Source organism: Hemitrygon akajei, chromosome 10 (assembly GCF_048418815.1).
Source record: "Hemitrygon akajei chromosome 10, sHemAka1.3, whole genome shotgun sequence".
Classification (NCBI taxonomy): domain Eukaryota; kingdom Metazoa; phylum Chordata; class Chondrichthyes; order Myliobatiformes; family Dasyatidae; genus Hemitrygon; species Hemitrygon akajei.
This window is the reverse complement of record NC_133133.1, coordinates 148,148,332-148,167,301: the sequence shown is the minus strand read 5'-3', so window position 1 is coordinate 148,167,301 and position 18,970 is coordinate 148,148,332. Positions and strand designations below refer to the sequence as shown.

General features: G+C 49.6%; 1 protein-coding gene across 3 annotated transcripts in view; it reads right to left on the bottom strand.

Moving 5' to 3' along the window:
- Positions 1–18,970, bottom strand: part of LOC140734790 (uncharacterized) — a 66,502-nt gene that overhangs the window by 11,816 nt on the left and 35,716 nt on the right. For all 3 annotated transcript variants that reach the window (XM_073059305.1, XM_073059307.1, XM_073059306.1), the window contains 7 exons: positions 15,251–15,317; positions 14,463–14,557; positions 12,573–12,701; positions 11,314–11,428; positions 10,494–10,631; positions 3,404–3,570; positions 1,045–1,133 (listed from right to left, as the gene is read on the bottom strand). In XM_073059305.1, coding sequence (XP_072915406.1) covers positions 1,045–1,133; positions 3,404–3,570; positions 10,494–10,631; positions 11,314–11,428; positions 12,573–12,701; positions 14,463–14,557; positions 15,251–15,317 — 800 coding nt within the window. The remainder of the gene's footprint in view (positions 1–1,044; positions 1,134–3,403; positions 3,571–10,493; positions 10,632–11,313; positions 11,429–12,572; positions 12,702–14,462; positions 14,558–15,250; positions 15,318–18,970) is intronic.

Sequence of the window (18,970 nt, the reverse complement as noted above, 5' to 3'; positions counted from 1 at the left end):
TTCAGCTGCCACAGAATGGGGTGAGATTAGAGGGCAGGTTAAGGATTTTCACCTTCTCTTTGAGTACGCTTATATGCAGCATTTCTCTTCATGCTTCAAGGAGTTTCCACAAATGCAAAATCTAAGAATTCTGCATTACAGTATGTGGTTTCAAGGCTTGTGGAGAATCTCACTTGTTCCACTACGAGACTCGATAGCGTCGTTTCAACTGATCTGCCTCGGCTCAGAGTGACTGCTCCAATCAGAACGTGCAACAAATGAAAGTTGTGCCGCTGTCTGCAGTACGATGACAAAGAATGCAATTAATAACGTAGTCTGGAGCCCAATCATTATTTCCTAGCTTTACTCTATTTGTGGGGATTTGCTGAAATACCCACTGTTGATGATCACTTTTTTCCAGTGTCCCAGTTCAATCGGTCCTTTGAAATCCTCACTCTGTGATTAATTCTGCTATTTTCACATACTGTACTCTCCCAACCCACCATAATACGAAGAGGCTGTTACTGTGATTCGGCAAGGATCTGTTCACCTCTGGACTTCATAAGGGCACCTTTATTCACGCTGCAAGTGAAGGTCAGTCTTCCAATCCTCTGTTTGAGCCCCAAAGCTGCCTTAATCTGATGACCAAAGAGGCATTGGGTAGCGATAAGATGCCAGTACCATTGGCAAGCCCAATCTCCACTGTCAACCAACTTGAGGTCAATTACACCAGCATAGTCAAGAGATTAACTCCAAGATTCCCTCAAATCCTACTCAGTTATCTGAACAGCTGGAAGAAATACAAACACCGCTGTCACAGGGAGCAAACAATGTTCATAAAGTTGTTTCCAGCATCTGGAAGTCAGCACTGCAACATGATGTCCCTTACAATTGGTGCTGACGGGACCAAACACAACCAAAGCTGGTTGATCAACGCAATTGGCCTGAGCAGAAGGAATTACCTTCCTGAGTTGGACCTGACAATGATTTGAGGCTTTGTTCATTGGCCAGAGTTCCTATTGTCAGGTTGCACAGATCTGGGTAGAGTCAGTGAAGCTCTCTTACCTGTCACCCGCTCCAGACACGTTCAGCATTTCTCCTGGCCTGATACTAATGGCCGGGTAGTGGGCGGCACAAAGATCACTGGGCGACGTCTGGGAGAGAGTAGAAATGATCAAGTAGATTAATGTAATCAGAGAAACAAAAGGCGCTCATGGAGCTCAGTGGGTCAGGCAGGAACAATGGACTGCAATGGGCAGACAGTGTTTTAGGACGAGGCCTTTCATCTGGACTGGAAAATGAGGGGAGATTGCCAGCATAGAAAGGGGGAAGGAGAAGGGTTCAGCAAGAACTGGCAGGAGATAGATGGATCCAGGTGAGAGAGGGGGAAATCACAGGCGATATGAGAAGCTGGGGGATGGGTGATACAAAGTGACAAAGGGCTGAAGAAGATGGAATTTGATTAAAAAGGGCAGTGGACCACAGAATAAAGGGAATGAAGTGGGGTTGGGAATCAGTGCGGGGAATGTGTGGGTGATGGGCAGATGCAGATGGTGGGGAAGGGGTAAACATGGTAATGAAGGCCATGGGGTCAGAAGATAAATACACAAGTTGGGGGCAGGGAGTGGGGGGGAAGGGACAGGTGGGAGTTGTTAACAGACACTACAAAATTTGATGTGTATGTTGCCGGGCTGGAGAATATGAGTTGCTTTGCCTTGCTAGAAGATTTCCAACATCTCCAGTCTCTACTCTCCTGTCAGCCACCATCTGGAGAAACGGGGCAGATATGACTATCTTCACAGAGTGTATCTGATGTTACTGGGAGAAGCAGATCGGAGGATGAGGTAAACTGGAGTCTGACCTACCGCAGCCATTCCCTCCCTGTTCCACTAACCGATCCCAGCCCTGTGTCTGACATTTCCCGGCAGCTTGCATTGTAACAGAAGGCATTCTTTGGAAGGGAAAGAGTTGAAGCTGTAAGCATGCCTGAGAAAGCAGGTACCTGTTGGGGGGGAACAGGAACCTAAAAAAGATGCAAACCTGCAATGGTGGTGGGGTGGGGAGTGAGAGAGGAACCCAGTGGGCCCAGGTACCCATAGAGAGTGAAATCTGCAGAGTGTGAGAAACCCAGGGTGGGAGGGGGGCCCGTGGATGAGAGGAGGACCCAGAGTTGAGGAGAGGGAGAGGAGAACTCAGTGTAGGTGACCTAGCATGTGAGCAGGGATTCTAAGATCAAAAAGGTTCTTTTGAAGACCCTGGCCTGGAGTTACTCTCTGACTTTGCTTCTTTGTGGGAATGGGACCCGCTCTCAGGGTCTCACGACCGGCTGCTTTTTGATATCCCAAGGACGCAGCCTGGAAGACAAGTGTGCCTTCAGGGTTCTGGGATTTCGTGGGTCTGAGGACGTGCCGATTCTAGGCCGGTGCCCCTGACCGAAGCGTCACGGGAGAACACGGAACATCGGAAGCAGGGGGTTGCAGCCAGGGATTGTGTGTCCGAAGAGCTATGGCTTTCTGGGGCCAACTGTCTGGGCGCAGAGCTCGGAAAAAGCAAAGCAACAGACTTTTAACATTATAAATCAGCGAATTGTTTGTTATGTCTCCCCTCTCGCTGTGAAATGGGGACACAGCCCTTTTTTTCCTCATTAGGGAGAGCAAGGGAGAGAGCCTGAGGTATGTTGAGTTACCAGGTGAACGAGTAGTTTTTGGCTACTGCAAGTCTGTGTCTTTATCGATGCTTTGCTGCACGCTTGAGTGCTCGGTGGGGGGTGCTGATGCTTTTTTGCTGATGGGGGGGTGTTTTCCTTGCTGCCGTTTGTGCGTGGGAGGGGGGAACTGGGGGGGGGGGGGCTTTGGGGTTCTAATGTTTAACTGTCATTCATTCGTCGGGGCATGAAGGAGATGGGGGGGCTTTTCGAGGATGTTTGCAAAGAGAAGAACGTCAGGATGTATATTGTATACATTTCTCTGGCATTAAACGTACCTGCTGGTGCAGAGATGGGAGAAGGAGCTGGAACACCTGTCAGGAGCACAGGGTTGACATTGTGAAGCTGAGTTCTTGGGCGGGCGCTTCTTGCAATCTCGTCCAGGTTAAGTTGGATCAGGCAAGCGAAGGAGTTGAAAGGATTGGAAACAGGAAGGGCGGATGTAAATAGAACTATTCACTCACAACATGGGATGCCTGGGCCAAATGACCTGATTCCGTGGGAGGACCTCAAAGTTCGGGCTCCACTCTGAACCAGTGGTTGAGGACGTAGCAAAGACTGAAAACTCATCGTGTGGAGAATTGTCAAGGTGAACCACACAGTGACATCATCCGAAGAGCTGGAAGGTTAGCTGCTTAGTTTGGCGGTAAAAGGAGTGCATGAGAGATTTTAGAAGCTGGAGGCTTGTCATGCAATGGAGCCCGAGAGTTTCATGCTGACCTGAGAGGCTTTCCTTGGCTGAAGGGAGATTTCTCCGTCTTCTCTTCTGCTGCACAGGAGCACTCCATGCTTCCCCAGAGTGACAATCACACACTGCAAGTGTTTCAACAACGGCCGTGACATTCTCAGTGCGACTTCAACAACTTCATCTACTGCGGAAGGCAGCTCTGCAGTTAAGGAAGAGTTGTGTTAGTGCTACAGGCGTCAACTTGGGTTTAAAGGGAACATGGCTGCTAAGTGCTATAGATCACACCTCTGTCACCTCACACTGACAAATGATCCCCTCCACGAGACTCTGCACCTGCAGTGCTGGATAAAAACACTTTGCTTTTGGTAAGCAACACGCACAAAAATGCTGGAGGAACTCAGCAGGTCAGGCAGCATCTATGGAAATGAGTAAATAGTCTACATTTCAGGCCGAGACTCTTCTTCCAGACTCAAAGGGAAGGGGGAAAGCGCCAGAAGGAAAAGGTGGGTGGAGGGGAAGGAGTTCGGTGAAGCCTGGAGAGGAAGGAATCTGATAGGAGAGGAGAGTGGACCGCAGGAGAAATGGAAGGCGGAGGGGACCCAGGGGGAAGTGATGGGCAGGTAAGAAGAGGTGACAGGTCAGCGTGGGTGATGCACCATCAATAACTCACGCCGAGACTTAGGAAGTGAGATATCGGCTTTTATTGACTGAAAAACAACACTACATTCTGGGGAAAATGAGGGAGAGCAGCAGGCCACAGTCGCCTTTATACAGGGGTCTGTGGGAGGAGCCACAGGGGTAGTCAGCAGGGTCTTGGGAGGAGCCACAGGAGCAGTCAGACAGGTATATCTAGTTCACCACATTCACCCCCCCTTTGTTTAAAAAAAATTCCCAAGCATATTTACAGGTTAAGTCGATCAGGTGGTCGAATCGTTCGCTGCGATCTACGTAGCTCCGGCTGCAATTGCACAGGAGCCGGAGGTGATGACGGCACAGGTGCCGGAGGTGGTGTTTGCACCGGAGGCGGAGAGTGGGTTGGTTCTGTCCCAACAGGAGGTGTCAGGGATCCCTCGCGTGTGAGCGAGGGCCCTGGAACAGACGCATACGGAGTCTGTGTGGGGCACGGTGCGCGCGGAGTCACCTCGGGTACAGGGTGCATAGTTACCGTGGAATGCTCGGGGTAGTGGTCTGCTGCTCCGGCGGGCGCCAGGTCGCGGACAGAGACCGTGTCCTCCCGCCCATCAGGCAAGACCACGTAGGCATACTGGGGATTAGCATGCAGGAGGTGAACCTTCTCGACCAGCGGTGAGTACTTATTACTCCTCGTATGTTTACGCAGCAGCACTGGCCCCGGGGACGTCAGCCAAACTGGCAGGGTGGTCCCAGTGACAGACTTCCTGGGAAAAGAGAATAAGCGTTCGTGAGGGGTGGCATTAGTGGACGTACACAACAGGGAGCGGATAGAGTGGAGTGCCTCAGGGAGGACCTCCTGCCATCGGGAGACCGGCAACCCTTGTGACTTAAGGGCTAAAAGTATGGCCTTCCACACTGTGGCAGTCTCCCTCTCCACCTGGCCATTCCCCCGGGGATTATAACTCGTGGTGCGACTAGTAGCTATGCCCCTAGCAAGCAGGAACCGGCGCAACTCGTCACTCATAAAGGAGGACCCTCTATCACTGTGGACATAGCAGGGATATCCGAACAGTGTGAAGAGCTGGCGCAGGGCTTTTATGACCGACGTGGTAGTAGTGTCGGGGCAGGGAACGGCAAAGGGGAATCGCGAGTACTCGTCAATAATACTGAGAAAGTAGACATTGCGGTCGGTGGAGGGAAGGGGGCCCTTAAAGTCAATACTCAGTCGCTCAAAAGGGCAGGTGGCCTTGACAAGCTGCGCAGTGTCAGGACGGTAGAAGTGCGGTTTGCACTCAGCGCAGATCTGGCAGTCCCTGGTCATCGTCCTGATGTCCTCCAGGGAGTACGGCAGGTTCCGGGCTTTAATGAAGTGATAAAACCGGGTGACCCCCGGGTGGCAAAGTTGGGCATGAAGGGCATACAGCTGGTCGAGCTGGGCACTAGCACACGGTCCCCGGGATAGGGCATCAGACGGTTCATTGAGCCTGCCAGGCCGGTACAGGACATCGTAAGTATAGGTGGAGAGTTCTATTCTCCATCGCAAAATTTTATCATTTTTGATTTTGCCCCGCTGTTGGCTGCTGAACATGAACGCAACCGAGCGCTGGTCGGTCAGCAAGGTGAACCTTCTGCCGGCGAGATAGTGCCTCCAGTGCCGAATAGCTTCCACTATGGCTTGGGCTTCTTTCTCCACCGTGGAGTGCCGAAGTTCAGAGCCTTGAAGGGTACGAGAAAAAAACGCCACTGGCCTGCCTTCCTGATTGAGGGTAGCAGCCAGCGCGACGTCAGAGGCGTCACTCTCTACTTGGAAGGGAATGGTCTCGTCTACCGCATGCATCGTTGCTTTGGCAATGTCCCCTTTAATGCAGCTGAAGGCCGCGCGGGCCTCGGCAGAGAGAGGAAAGGTGGTAGACTTGACCAGGGGGCGGGCCTTGTCTGCGTAATGGGGAACCCATTGGGCGTAATAGGAAAAAAAACCCAGGCACCGCCGGAGGGCCTTGAGAGTAGTGGGAAGAGGGAGTTCTAACAGGGGGCGCTTACGGTCGGGGTCAGGGCCAATGACCCCGTTCTCCACGACATACCCAAGGATAGCGAGTCGTGTGGTTCTGAACACACACTTGTCCTTGTTATAAGTGAGGTTCAAAGCATTGGCCACCTGGAAAAAACGTTGGAGGTTGGCGTCATGGTCCGACCAGTCGCGACCACAGATGGTGATGTTATCTAGATAGGGAAATGTGGCCGTCAGTTTGTACTGGTCCACCATCCGGTCCATCTCCCTCTGGAAGACTGAGACCCCATTTGTGACACCAAATGGGACGCGCAGAAAGTGATAGAGCCTGCCACCCGCCTCGAAGGCGGTGTAGGGGCGGTCCTCTGGGCGGATGGGGAGCTGGTGATAAGCGGATTTCAGATCAATTGTCGAGTACACCTTGTACTGAGCTATCTGGTTGACCATATCCGCGATGCGGGGTAGGGGGTACGCGTCAAGCTGCGTGAATCTATTGATGGTCTGGCTGTAGTCCACAACCATCCTATTTTTCTGCCCAGTCCGAACAACGACCACCTGGGACCGCCATGGGCTTGTGCTTGGCTCAATGATCCCCTCCCTGAGCAGCCGCTGCACCTCTGAATGAATAAAGGCCCTGTCCCCCGCACTGTACCTCCGACTTTTAGTTGCCACAGGTTCACAGTCGGGGGTCAGGTTGGTGAACAGCGATGGGGGAGGGATCTTGAGGGTGGAGAGGTTGCAAATAGTGTCAGCAGCACAGCTATCGGCATGGTGCTGGGCGGGATGTGGGGTTCGGGGTGTATGTGCGTGTGGTAACGGAGTATATGGCGAAGACCCACCAAACTGAGGATTCCTGACAGTGAGTGGTGGGTGGGGCCCGTCATATGCCATAGTCACACTTTCGAGGTGGCTCTGGAAGTCCAGCCCCAATAGCACAGGTGCGCACAGCCGAGGCATGACCAGGAACACAAAGTTCCGATATTCTGTGCCCTGCACCACCAATGTCGCTACACAACCCACTCGGATGTCTGTGGAGTGCGACCCTGAAGCCAAGGTGATCTTCTGACGGACCGGCCGTGTCACGAGTCCGCAGCGTTTCACTGTGGCCGGGTCAATAAAACTCTCAGTGCTGCCCATGTCAAACAGGCAGCTAGTCCTGTGCCCCTCCACCAGGATGTCCATCATCGACCTTGCGAGCTGGTGCGGAGCGCTTTGATCGAGGGTCACGGAAGCCAGCGTAGAACGGGGCGTGTCAGGGGCGGGGCCTGGTGACGCCGGCAAAGTTGGCCGCTCACATCCGGGCATGCAAGATGGCGAGGCGGGGGCGGGGCCTGGTGACGCCGGCAAAGATGGTTGTCCACATCCGGTCATGCAAAATGGCGGCCCCCAGGTCTCAGACGCAGCGCTGCTCGACCCCGGGCGCGGTTTAGATTTACAGACCTTGGCGAAATGGCCCTTCTTCCCACAGCTGGAACAAGTCGCTTCGCGCGCCGGGCAGCTGTCCCTGGCATGTTTCAGAAGCCCACAAAAGTAACAGAGTTTCATACCTGGCGAATTCGTGGGGTTTGAGATACCTCGACTGGCAGCGGCGTTGGCGAATTCGCTCGGAACCGGGGAATCGCGCGGCTGGACTGCTTCGGCGTACAGCTGCGCAGCCTCTATCGAATCGGCCGTCTCTATCGCGGAGCGTAAGGTAAGATCAGCTTTTTCCAGCAGCCGCTGGCGTATACACACTGACCGGACCCCAGTCACAAAAGCGTCTCGGACCAAGAGTTCCTTATGCTGTTCCGCTGTGAGCGCTTGGCAGTCACAAGCCCGCGCGAGTGTCTGTAGCTCGCGGAGAAATTCAGCAGTCGACTCCGTAGGCCGCTGTTTTCGTGTTGCCAAGCGGTGCCGTGCATAAACTGGATTTACTGGCCACAGGTACTGTCTTTGGAGGGCGGCAAGCGCCTCCTCGTAGGTGGATATGTCCCTGATGAACGAATAAACTTTTGGGGCGACCCTCGAGAAGAGAAGTTTGTGCCGAACAGCCGAGTCGGTGGCACGAACCTCCTCTAAGTACGATTGGAAGCACACCAGCCAGTGTTCAAAGGCAAGAGCTGCTCCAGGGTCTCGGGGGTCCAAGTCTAGGCGTTCTGGGCGTAAAGCGGTTTCCATGTTGTAACTTTCAGTCAATAAAATTGATGCACCATCAATAACTCACGCCGAGACTTAGGAAGTGAGATATCGGCTTTTATTGACTGAAGAACAACACTACATCCTGGGGAAAATGAGGGAGAGCAGCAGGCCACAGTCGCCTTTATACAGGGGTCTGTGGGAGGAGCCACAGGGGCAGTCAGCAGGGTCTTGGGAGGAGCCACAGGAGCAGTCAGACAGGTATATCTAGTTCACCACAGTGGGGAACAGAAGAGAGGAAGGGGAGGGAAGGGTTTCTTTTCTGGAAGGAGAAATCGATAATCATGTCATCAGGTTGGAGGCTACCCAGATGGGATATAAAGGGCTGGTCCTCCAACCTGAGGGTGGCATTGTCATGGGACAAGAGGAGGCCATGGACCGACACGATGGAAGGGAAATGAGAACCAGGTAGTTCTGCTTTTGGCGGATGGAGTAGAGGTCCTCGATGAAGCGGTCCCCCAATCCCTGTCCTCGTCTGCATTCAAATGCAAATGCTCCTTAGTAGCAGAGCAGGACGGGAATCCTAGGCTGACTCCTGGTTCAGGAACAGAAATCTAGATATGGGACAAAGATCCCCCTGCTTCGAGAGGGAAAGGTTTTCTTCATCTGTTCTGTCTGACGGGCATAGTCACAGTTCCCAGTGGCGAGCTGGGATGAGGCCGTTTGAGGTGGAGGTGGTGAGGGTAGGGGAGACACAGACACAAAGCTTTTACAGACCAGTTGGTCCACCTGAAGTGGTTAAATTGCATCCTTATTTTCCTGTTGATATGCCACGTCATTGTGATTGGTTAAAATGCCTTTGTACATATAGCATTGTTCCCAGCGTAGCGGCACATTTACAGATCACATTAGCTTTATTTGTTATGTGTACATCGAAACAGATAGTGAGGTAAGCCAACAATTGCCACAGTCCGAGGACGCGCTGGGGCAAATCCGCAAGTGTTGCCACAGCCCTGGTGCCAACTTGGCATGCCCACAACTCACTAATGTCTTGTAAAGTGGGAGGAAACCAGGGCACCCAGAGGAAACCCATGTGCTCACGGGGAGAATTTACCAACTCCTTACAGACAGCAGTGGGAACAGGACCCCCTCGGTGGCACTAACCACTACACTGGCACGTCTCCCACACATCTGGCGCAGGACACCGAGCTGCTGTGGCGTGGGCCCTCATACTCAGAGTTCTCCCACACACCCTGTGAGTTCCTGATTGCAGTGCAGTTGTCGATCTAGTGGAGAGAAAGTCAACCTTCTGAAGAGAAGGGAGCCTCTCCGAGTCAAGTGCCGGAGGGACCTTCTGCTGGACCCTTTCCGTATAGTCTTGGGGCCTCTGCTGCTCATCAGGATGTGCAACCAGACAGACCACACTGGGAGAAAACAAGACATCTGAATCTCATTCCTGACCAAACAAGCCCAATGGTTAAGATTTCTACTGCTATGCTATGAGATATTTTATTTTAGCAGTTTTCTGTAAAAGCCGTGTGGCCTGCTGGTAAGAGTGTTTAGGCTTCAGCTAAAGATAAAGGGCTATGTTGTCCACTTAGGATTGTTGTGTCAGCCAGTCAGGAGTGAGATGGCAGGGAACGTTCTCAAGAGCTGGGTGGGAAGCATTTTCTGAAGGACAGTGATCTGGTTTGGGTTTTTTTTGAGGGGGGAGGTGCAGAGAAAAGAGCACCAGGGAAGACACCAGGAGGACCCCATAAGAAGTGTGGGGGGGGGGTCTATTGCAAGGAGAGCTTTGTGAGGTGGAGGATTCCAAGAAGAGGAGTTCTACCTGTGGTTGGTGATGAGAATTCAGCGCGTGAGGAAACTGATACTCCCAGCGACTACAGAGATGAGCTCCAATGTTTATGTGCACATTTAGACTGGTGTAACTGTAATGGGCCCTTTCATCTTTTTTTTCTTTCTCTGTTAACTGTTTGATAAGGTTGAAAATTGGTAAATATACTTCCTTTATAATTTTGTGCTGTTGTACGATCAGCCATTTCTGGGCTACCAATAACTGTGTGGCAAGTACTTACGCAGCATTCATTCAAATCGAGCTTCATTTAATTGGAACATCCCAGCGTTCCTGTTTGGCTGAACCCCAAATCGTACTGACCCTAGATGTATATTGCCTATAAAGGGTGGCCTTTGCGCCGCTGAGTCGCGTGGCTGTCAGTGGAGTCAGCTAACAAGCCAAGTTGGTGTAGGAGCCCCTGTGAGAGAGTTGCACAGGTATAACTCGATTCTAATTCAATCCTTAAGAGGCTTCATCCATTGAAACTTGCTTGACGCATGCTACAAAGTACACTGCAGGAAAGGTTTACCTGTGGGTACCGGTAATCCGAGTGCCTGGTTCATTGCCCACAGTTCCATCAGATTGGGTGACGTGTACATTAGAGATTTCCAGCTTTCTGTCTTGAACGGTTTGCAAGCGCTGGAGAAGTCTGTGGGCTCGAACAACACTGCAAACAAATCAAACAATAGATGATGTGGCTGCCTTTCTTTGAATACCTCGTCCCTGCACAAATGAAATTGCGGGCACCGCTCCTATTACACGTACAGGTTCAGCTGCCGCTCCTATTACACGTACAGGTTCAGCTACCGCTCCTATTACACGTACAGGTTCAGCTGCCGCTCCTATTACACGTACAGGTTCAGCTACCGCTCCTATTACACGTACAGTTTCAGCTACCGCTCCTATTACACGTACAGGTTCAGCTGCCGCTCCTATTACACATACAGGTTCAGCTACCGCTCCTATTACACGTACAGGTTCAGCTGCCGCTCCTATTACACATACAGGTTCAGCTACCGCTCCTATTACACGTACAGGTTCCGCTGCCGCTCCTATTACACGTACAGGTTCAGCTACCGCTCCTATTACACGTACAGGTTCAGCTGCCAGCACTGTAGCTCATGTGCGCAGCATTGCCTCGCTAGCCCTGCTGAAGCAGTGGGTATAGAGTCTTTCGCCTCTGCTCCCCAATGGGCTGCACTAAGGATGGAATCCGAACTAAGCATAGCACCGTTTCACTGGGAAACACTGAGAGCACAGCTGTTGTAGCCGCACAGATCAAAGAGAGTAGAACTGATTAGCTATGTTTTATCCTGAAATGTGTTGGTCTGCCTGACGCAGTCAGTTACCTGGAACGCTGCACTCTTTCGCAACACTGCAGACGTAATTGATGGTTGATGCGGGAATATTCCCATCCAGGCACACGAACGAGGCTGATCGGATTTGCTCCTCAAACTTGGAAACCTAACAAAAGAGAAGCAGGCCAGAGATCCAGAAAGGATCACTTTGAGGGAGACATGATGAGGCCCTCCACAGGAAAGGGAAACAGAGTTAGTCTCGCAGAAATCATTCTAGTTCTTAGCACTGAGCATATAAGGGGCGGGCAGGCAAAAATGCTTACCTACTAATCCTGATTTTATCTTAAGGTGACCAATGGGAACCAGTTAACTCCGGCCACATCAGTTTCTCTAACTTCTGATAATTTCTCCCCTCTCCCCCATTCTCTCTTTTCTCTATTCCCCATTCTGGCTCCCCTCTTACTCTTTCACCCACCTATCACCTCCCTTTGTGTTCCTCCTCCTTCCCTTTCTCCCATGGTCCACTCCTCTCCTATCAGATCCCTTCTTCTTCAGCCCTTGATCTTTTCCACTTACCACCTGCCAGCTCCTCACTTCATCCCCCTCCCCCCACCCACCTACCTTCCCCTCATCTGTCAGTTTGTACTCTTTGCCTTCAGCCCACCCCCACCCACCTTCTTATTCTGGCTTGCTCCCCCTTCCTTTCAAGTCTTGATGAAGGGTCTCGGCCCGAAACGTTGACTCTTTATTCCTTTCCGTAGATACTGCCTGATCTCCAGCACCTTAATCTCTGCTTAACTGAACAAATGTGATTGGACAACAGTGAGCGGGAACCAGGCTGGAGCCTTCAGAGGTCAGTCCTGGGCCGCATTGTTTAAAATTATACCCTCAATTAAATTAATTTTATTCTCCTTCTATCAACTGTGCAGTTGAACAGTTAGTCTGGAGCACTGAGAATCAGGAGCCTGGTTTAAGGACCCCCATCACCCAGGACATGCCCTCTTCTCATCGCTACCATCAGGGAGGAGGTACAGGAGCCTGAAGGCTCAACGATGCAGGAACATCTTCTTCCCTTCTGCCATCAGATTTCTGAATGGTCATTGAACCCATGAACACTACCTCACTACTTTTCTTTTTTTGAACTACTTATTTAATTTAAGTTTTAAAATAAAATATATATATCTATATATACTTCTTACTGCAATGTACAATTTTAATTATGCATTGCAATGTACTGCTGCCACGTAACAACAAATTTCCCGACATATGCTCGTGATATTACATACTGTATTATCTTCCTGATTCCTTACATACTGTGCTGTTATCTGCAGGTGAATGTCCATGTCTCCAAGGCCCAGATTTAGCTCTCCTGAAGGTGCAATTACTGCGCAGTACACGGCTGTGTTATGCTCCGGTAATATTGCCACACCGCTGGTATCCTGGAAAAAGGGATTGAAGTTCCTTAAACTGGGCACAGCCTGGTAACAATGCATTAAGTATAGCTGGCAACACGCTCTCCTACAGCGACGCAGCGGGTGAAGTGAAGTGGGCAAAGGAAACTTTGCAAGATTCACCTGCACACTTGGCCCAAACGGGTGCGAGCAGTAGCCCAGGCCCTGCACGCTTAGCGTGCAGAATTAGCCCCACCACCGCGGGTCTCAGACTCACGATGAAGAGCTGCAGGTTGAAGCCTGGCGGCAGGTACAGTTGTGGCTTTCAGCTGATGGCAAGAGGGTGGAGTTGGGGTCTCGGGCAGCTTCATGTAAATTGGGGTCACATTCGCGGGGGAGTCGGCATCATTTATGTCCAGTCTCACAGATATAATTCGATCCACCAGTGAGGCAGAAGGTTGTACTGGACAATGGAATGCCTAGGCCATATCCACATGTGGACTGAAGACTCATACTTTCAACCAGAGCGTTAGGGGCCAGTATTCCATTGTAGATCAGTTCCAATGAAAGAGCAGGCAGTTCTCAACCCACACTCAATGCCCTCTGTTCTCACCCGGCAAATATAACCTGGCAACAAGTACGATGCAACAATATTAAGTGATCCCTGATGCACAATTACATGTACAAAATACAGCGATCCTGTTGAAAATACAAATAGATTATAGGTCAGGAACAACAGCCAATGGGCTGCTTCTCATCTCCAGCATCCGGAAGGGAATGTAACATCCCACGATATATTCATGGGTCAACAGCTGGGACTGGTGCATTTATAGCACAAGCCATTTCTGATAACCTAGATGGAACAGAGCCAAGCCAGGCTTGACTGATTCACACTCTTCATGGACTGGCCATGAATCGTGTAAATCGTGCGTTCAGCTCACCGGAGTGCTGGGATGGCTTCTGCTCAGCACCTCCTGCACCTTTAGACCCAGTCAGAACGGGGAGACTTTGAGAAAGTGTCAGAGTCTTGAGTAAAGAGTGGAAAAACGTTAAAAAAAAACATTTTAAACTCACTAGATTCTGCAGGTGCTGGAAATCCACAGTAACACACAAAATGCTGGAGGAACTCAGCATCCATGGAAATGAATAAACAGTCGACCTTTCAGGCTGAGACCCTTCATAAAGACTTTCAGCCGAGATGTTGACAGTTTATTCATTTCCATAGATGCTGGCTGACCTGTTGAGTTGCTCTAGCATTTTGTGAGAGTTGTAATAAATACATTTATTCATTTTTGGGATCTGGACACCAGTGCTAATGCCAGCATTTGTTGCCCATCCTTAAAATGCCCCCGAGAGGGTGGTGGTGAACTGCAGACAGCAGCTGAAGGCACTTCCACAATGTTGTCGGGAAGGCTTTGGACCCGGGAAGGCTGAGGTGTTTCCCGGTCAGGATGCTGCCTGACTTGGGCTGAAATCGGCATCCGAAGCTGCTTTCACATGCCTGCTGCTCTTTCTTTCTGGGTGACAGATGCTGAGGGTTTGGGAGTGTCCGAGGTGAGTTTCGGAGGACATTCTGAGGATGGTAGCAACCACATGGTGCACACAGGCCACAATGTGGCAATGCTGTGCTTCTGCGCCACCTAGTGGTGGCTTTTAATCTTGCATCCGCTCCATTCCTCATTTGGCCACGCTCAACAGGTAGTAAAAGACTCCTTTGCTAAAAGGAAACTTTGCAGTCAAAAGGCAACCCAGAACAGTACAATTATTTTATTCATCACTTCTAACTAAACATAAAACTTAATAGTTTACCATGTGACCACAAAAGTGTCGAATTGTCTCCCCATTGATATCAGTTCCGATGGCTGAGATGAACAATGGATTCAAGCCCAGGCGACTTAGACAGTCTGAAGAAAAGATAAAGCAGACATAGTAAATGTGCAGTATACCTTTCTTACACCATTACTGAGGAATAGCTGGCTAATGCCAATATTTAGCAATGTTTGTATGGCGTTTAAAGGAAGGGTCAATATACCGTGGAAGCAAATACGCTTAATTGATAATTTTGACCAAGTTTTTGCTTTCTTTAAATTGGCTTTGACAAATAGAATGATATGAGTAGAAAATACATTCTGCATGAAAAAAATGGAGAAACTATGAATGCAAGGATCAACATGTGATGGTTCTTCAAAATGAGGTCATCCCAACTAGAAGACAATGCTACTATTAAAAAATGTCTTTTTTTTTAGAAATAGAAATAATCGCTTGATCATTCTTCACACAGAAGAAATCAAATAATATCTTTTGACTCACCTGTGGTTTGTACTGATAAATCCATCGAAACATCTAGGTTAGCAACCTTATATTTTCTCATAGTTGCCATTTTTAACTTCAGTGCCATATGACATTTGCTCTCTATCTCACAACGGATTTAAAAAATAATTCTGATGAGTAATGTCAACAAATGTGGTGAGAAGAGCATTAATAACTTTGAAAATCATCACAGATGATCAGATTTCTGCCTGCTTTCTGTGTAATTTGTGTCTTATTGCTCCCAGATGCTCAATCGTAAATGATGACATATTAGAAGATGTACTCACCAGCCAGGTTTCTGCCAACACCCCCTATCGACTGACGTACGATGCTGCGGTTCGTGGGGCCGCCAAACTACACGTAAGAAACAGCAAAGAGTATACTTCAGTAACAAGTGCCATTGTTCCGGTTTCAGCGGTCAGCCTCGCTACACGGAAGACATCTCTGCACTCAGACACCAGTACCAACTTGAGCCGAGTCTTCTGACCGACACTGTGTCAGGTTTTAGAGAAGTAAATAATTCTGCCCATCACCCTTCGAAGACCAGAGAAGACCTTCAAGTGAAATGGCCAATAGTTTTCACTCAAGGAACACAGGAGGTGATTATCAAGTTCTTTTCTGATGCCAATATTACAATTAAAGAACTTCATTGGCTGTAAATCATATTTAAAAATCTTGAGATGATGAAAAATGCTATTTAAATGCAATCTTTCTCCCCTTGTTACTACTGTGTTAGTCTAAATATGAGACCTTGACGTAACTAGTGAACCTGCGTTCTACACTCCACTGTTCACCAAGACTGTATCCTCCCCCCACTGTTCACTGAGACTGTAATCTGCCCCCCAATGTTGACAGACACTGTAATCTACCCTCCACTGTCAACTGAGACTGTAATCTTCCCCCACTTTTTGGTGAGACCGTAATCTTCACCCTCTGTTTGCTAAGACTGTAATCTACCCCCCCACTGTTCGCTCACCGAGACTGTAATCTGCCCCCCCCACTGTTCACTCAGTGAGTGATGCACCATCAATAACTCTCCGAGACGTGAGGTGAGATATAGGCTTTTATTGGCTGGAAGAAAGAACAAGCAGCAATTGACCACCATACTACATCCTGGAGACAGAGAGGCCGGGCTCAGGCCTCAATTGCCTTTATACCGGGGTCCGTGGGAGGAGCCACAGGAACAGTCAGCAGGGGAGCGTGTCCAGACAGTTCACCACAGTGAGACTGTAATCTGCCCCCCCACTGTTCACTGAGACCGTAATCTACCCCCCAATGTTTGCTCACCGAGACTGTACCCAGTTCCTGTTTGCAGCCAGTGAGTGTGTAGCCTCACCTCACATCAGATATCGCTGGTGCTGACTGACTTTCTCAGCACAAGCAACGTCTGACCGAGCCAGCTACGACTGACCGTCAGTGTCTCTGTAAACCGGACGAAGTGAAACACTGGGGCCACCCTCTCACATCCATGTTCTCATGGAGTAGAAGTCTGTGTGGAAGAACCACTGGTGAATGCTAAGCTGAAGTTTGTGGAGGGTGTAACCTGCAGCCATGATAGCTGGAATAAATGTAGACATGGGAACTTCATAGCATGCCATCACCATCTTAACTGTTCACTTAAACAGTTAAACATCGCAGCCTTGCAAAGCCAGAACTGCCTATCCCTAAATACCTTTAACAGAACGCTGGACATTTACCCCTCACCTCTGCAGTCCTTCCTTTGGAGTCCCTCACAGTGCCGTGGGGGTGGGGGGGGGGACAAGAATTTAGACACAGTGACAGCGAAGCAATTCAGGATGGGGCAAGTGCAGGTGGGCAGAGTGACGAGACCTCTTGCTGTCGTCCTTGGTGGAAGAAAAGACAGGTTACTGACCTGTGGTTCCAGTAACTGCAGTGTATTTCATTGATGGCAAACACTCTTACCACCACAGTGAAGGGAATGAACCTTTAGGGTGGAGAATAGGGTATCAAACCAGTGAGTTACATTTTTCCGATGGTGTAAAAGGCCTGGGTGGTTTGGGGAGTCGAAGGTTAGCCAGTCACTGAAGGTGCTCAGCTTCCAATTTAAGTTTACAGTCACAAAACACATGTATGTATGTGAGCATTGTCCAGGTAAGTTCTGACCAGAGTATCTGTCATATTGATAATGGTGGGAGATTTTGTAACAGTAATGCCATTGAATGCTAAGGGTAGATGGTTAGACTCCTCTACCTGGCGCCTACCAAGTGGGTAAGGAGGGAGGAGTGGACAGTGTACTGTACAACCTCATAAATAAATATCGTTTGGCATCTTCATCCAATTAATCAGTGCTTCAAAAAATCCTCATATTTGACAAGTCATGCTTTTGATTAATCTACATGTCCTGCAAAAAGTTTAAATTTTACCCAGCACCATATTCGAAATGAGTATAATTTAATAGCTTACAGAGTACAGAGTCTCTCCCTGAACCTCACTCCTGTTGTGCACATAACCCCCAACTGAACATTCAATACAGTCACTCCCTGAACCTCACTCCTGTTGTGCACATAACCCCCGACTGAACATTCAATACAGTCACTCCCTGAACATCACTCCTGTTGTGCACATAACCCCCGACTGAACATTCAATACAGTCACTCCCTGAACCTCACTCCTGTTGTGCACATAACCCCCAACTGAACATTCAATACTGTCACTCCCTGAACCTCACTCCTGTTGTGCACATAACCCCCGACTGAACATTCAATACAGAGTCACTCCCTGAACCTCACTCCTGTTGTGCACATAACCCCCAACTGAACATTCAATACAGTCACTCCCTGAACCTCACTCCTGTTGTGCACATAACCCCCGACTGAACATTCAATACAGAGTCACTCCCTGAACCTCACTCCTGTTGTGCACATAACCCCCGACTGAACATTCAATACAGAGTCACTCCCTGAACCTCACTCCTGTTGTGCACATAACCCCCAACTGAACATTCAATACAGTCACTCCCTGAACCTCACTCCTGTTGTGAACATAACCCCCAACTGAACATTCAATACAGTCACTCCCTGAACCTCACTCCTGTTGTGCACATAACCCCCAACTGAACATTCAATACAGTCACTCCCTGAACCTCACTCCTGTTGTGCACATAACCCCCAACTGAACATTCAATACAGTCACTCCCTGAACCTCACTCCTGTTGTGAACATAACCCCCGACTGAACATTCAATACAGTCACTCCCTGAACCTCACTCCTGTTGTGCACATAACCCCCGACTGAACATTCTATACTGAGTCACTCCCTGAACCTCACTCCTGTTGTGCACATAACCCCCAACTGAACATTCAATACAGAGTCACTCCCTGAACCTCACTCCTGTTGTGCACATAACCCCCAACTGAACATTCAATACTGAGTCACTCCCTGAACCTCACTCCTGTTGTGCACATAACCCCCAACTGAACATTCAATACTGAGTCACTCCCTGAACCTCACTCCTGTTGTGCACATAACCCCCAACTGAACATTCAATACTGAGTCACTCCCTGAACCTCACTCCTGTTGTGCACATAACCCCCAACTGAACATTCAATACTGAGTCACTCCCTGAACCTCACTCCTGTTGTGCACATAACCCCCGACTGAACATTCAATACTGTCACTCCCTGAACCTCACTCCTGTTGTGCACATAACCCCCAACTGAACATTCAATACAGTCACTCCCTGAACCTCACTCCTGTTGTGCACATAACCCCCAACTGAACATTCAATACAGAGTCACTCCCTGAACCTCACTCCTGTTGTGCACATAACCCCCAACTGAACATTCAATACAGAGTCACTCCCTGAACCTCACTCCTGTTGTGCACATAACCCCCAACTGAACATTCAATACTGAGTCACTCCCTGAACCTCACTCCTGTTGTGCACATAACCCCCAACTGAACATTCAAAACTGAGTCACTCCCTGAACCTCACTCCTGTTGTGCACATAACCCCCAACTGAACATTCAATACTGAGTCACTCCCTG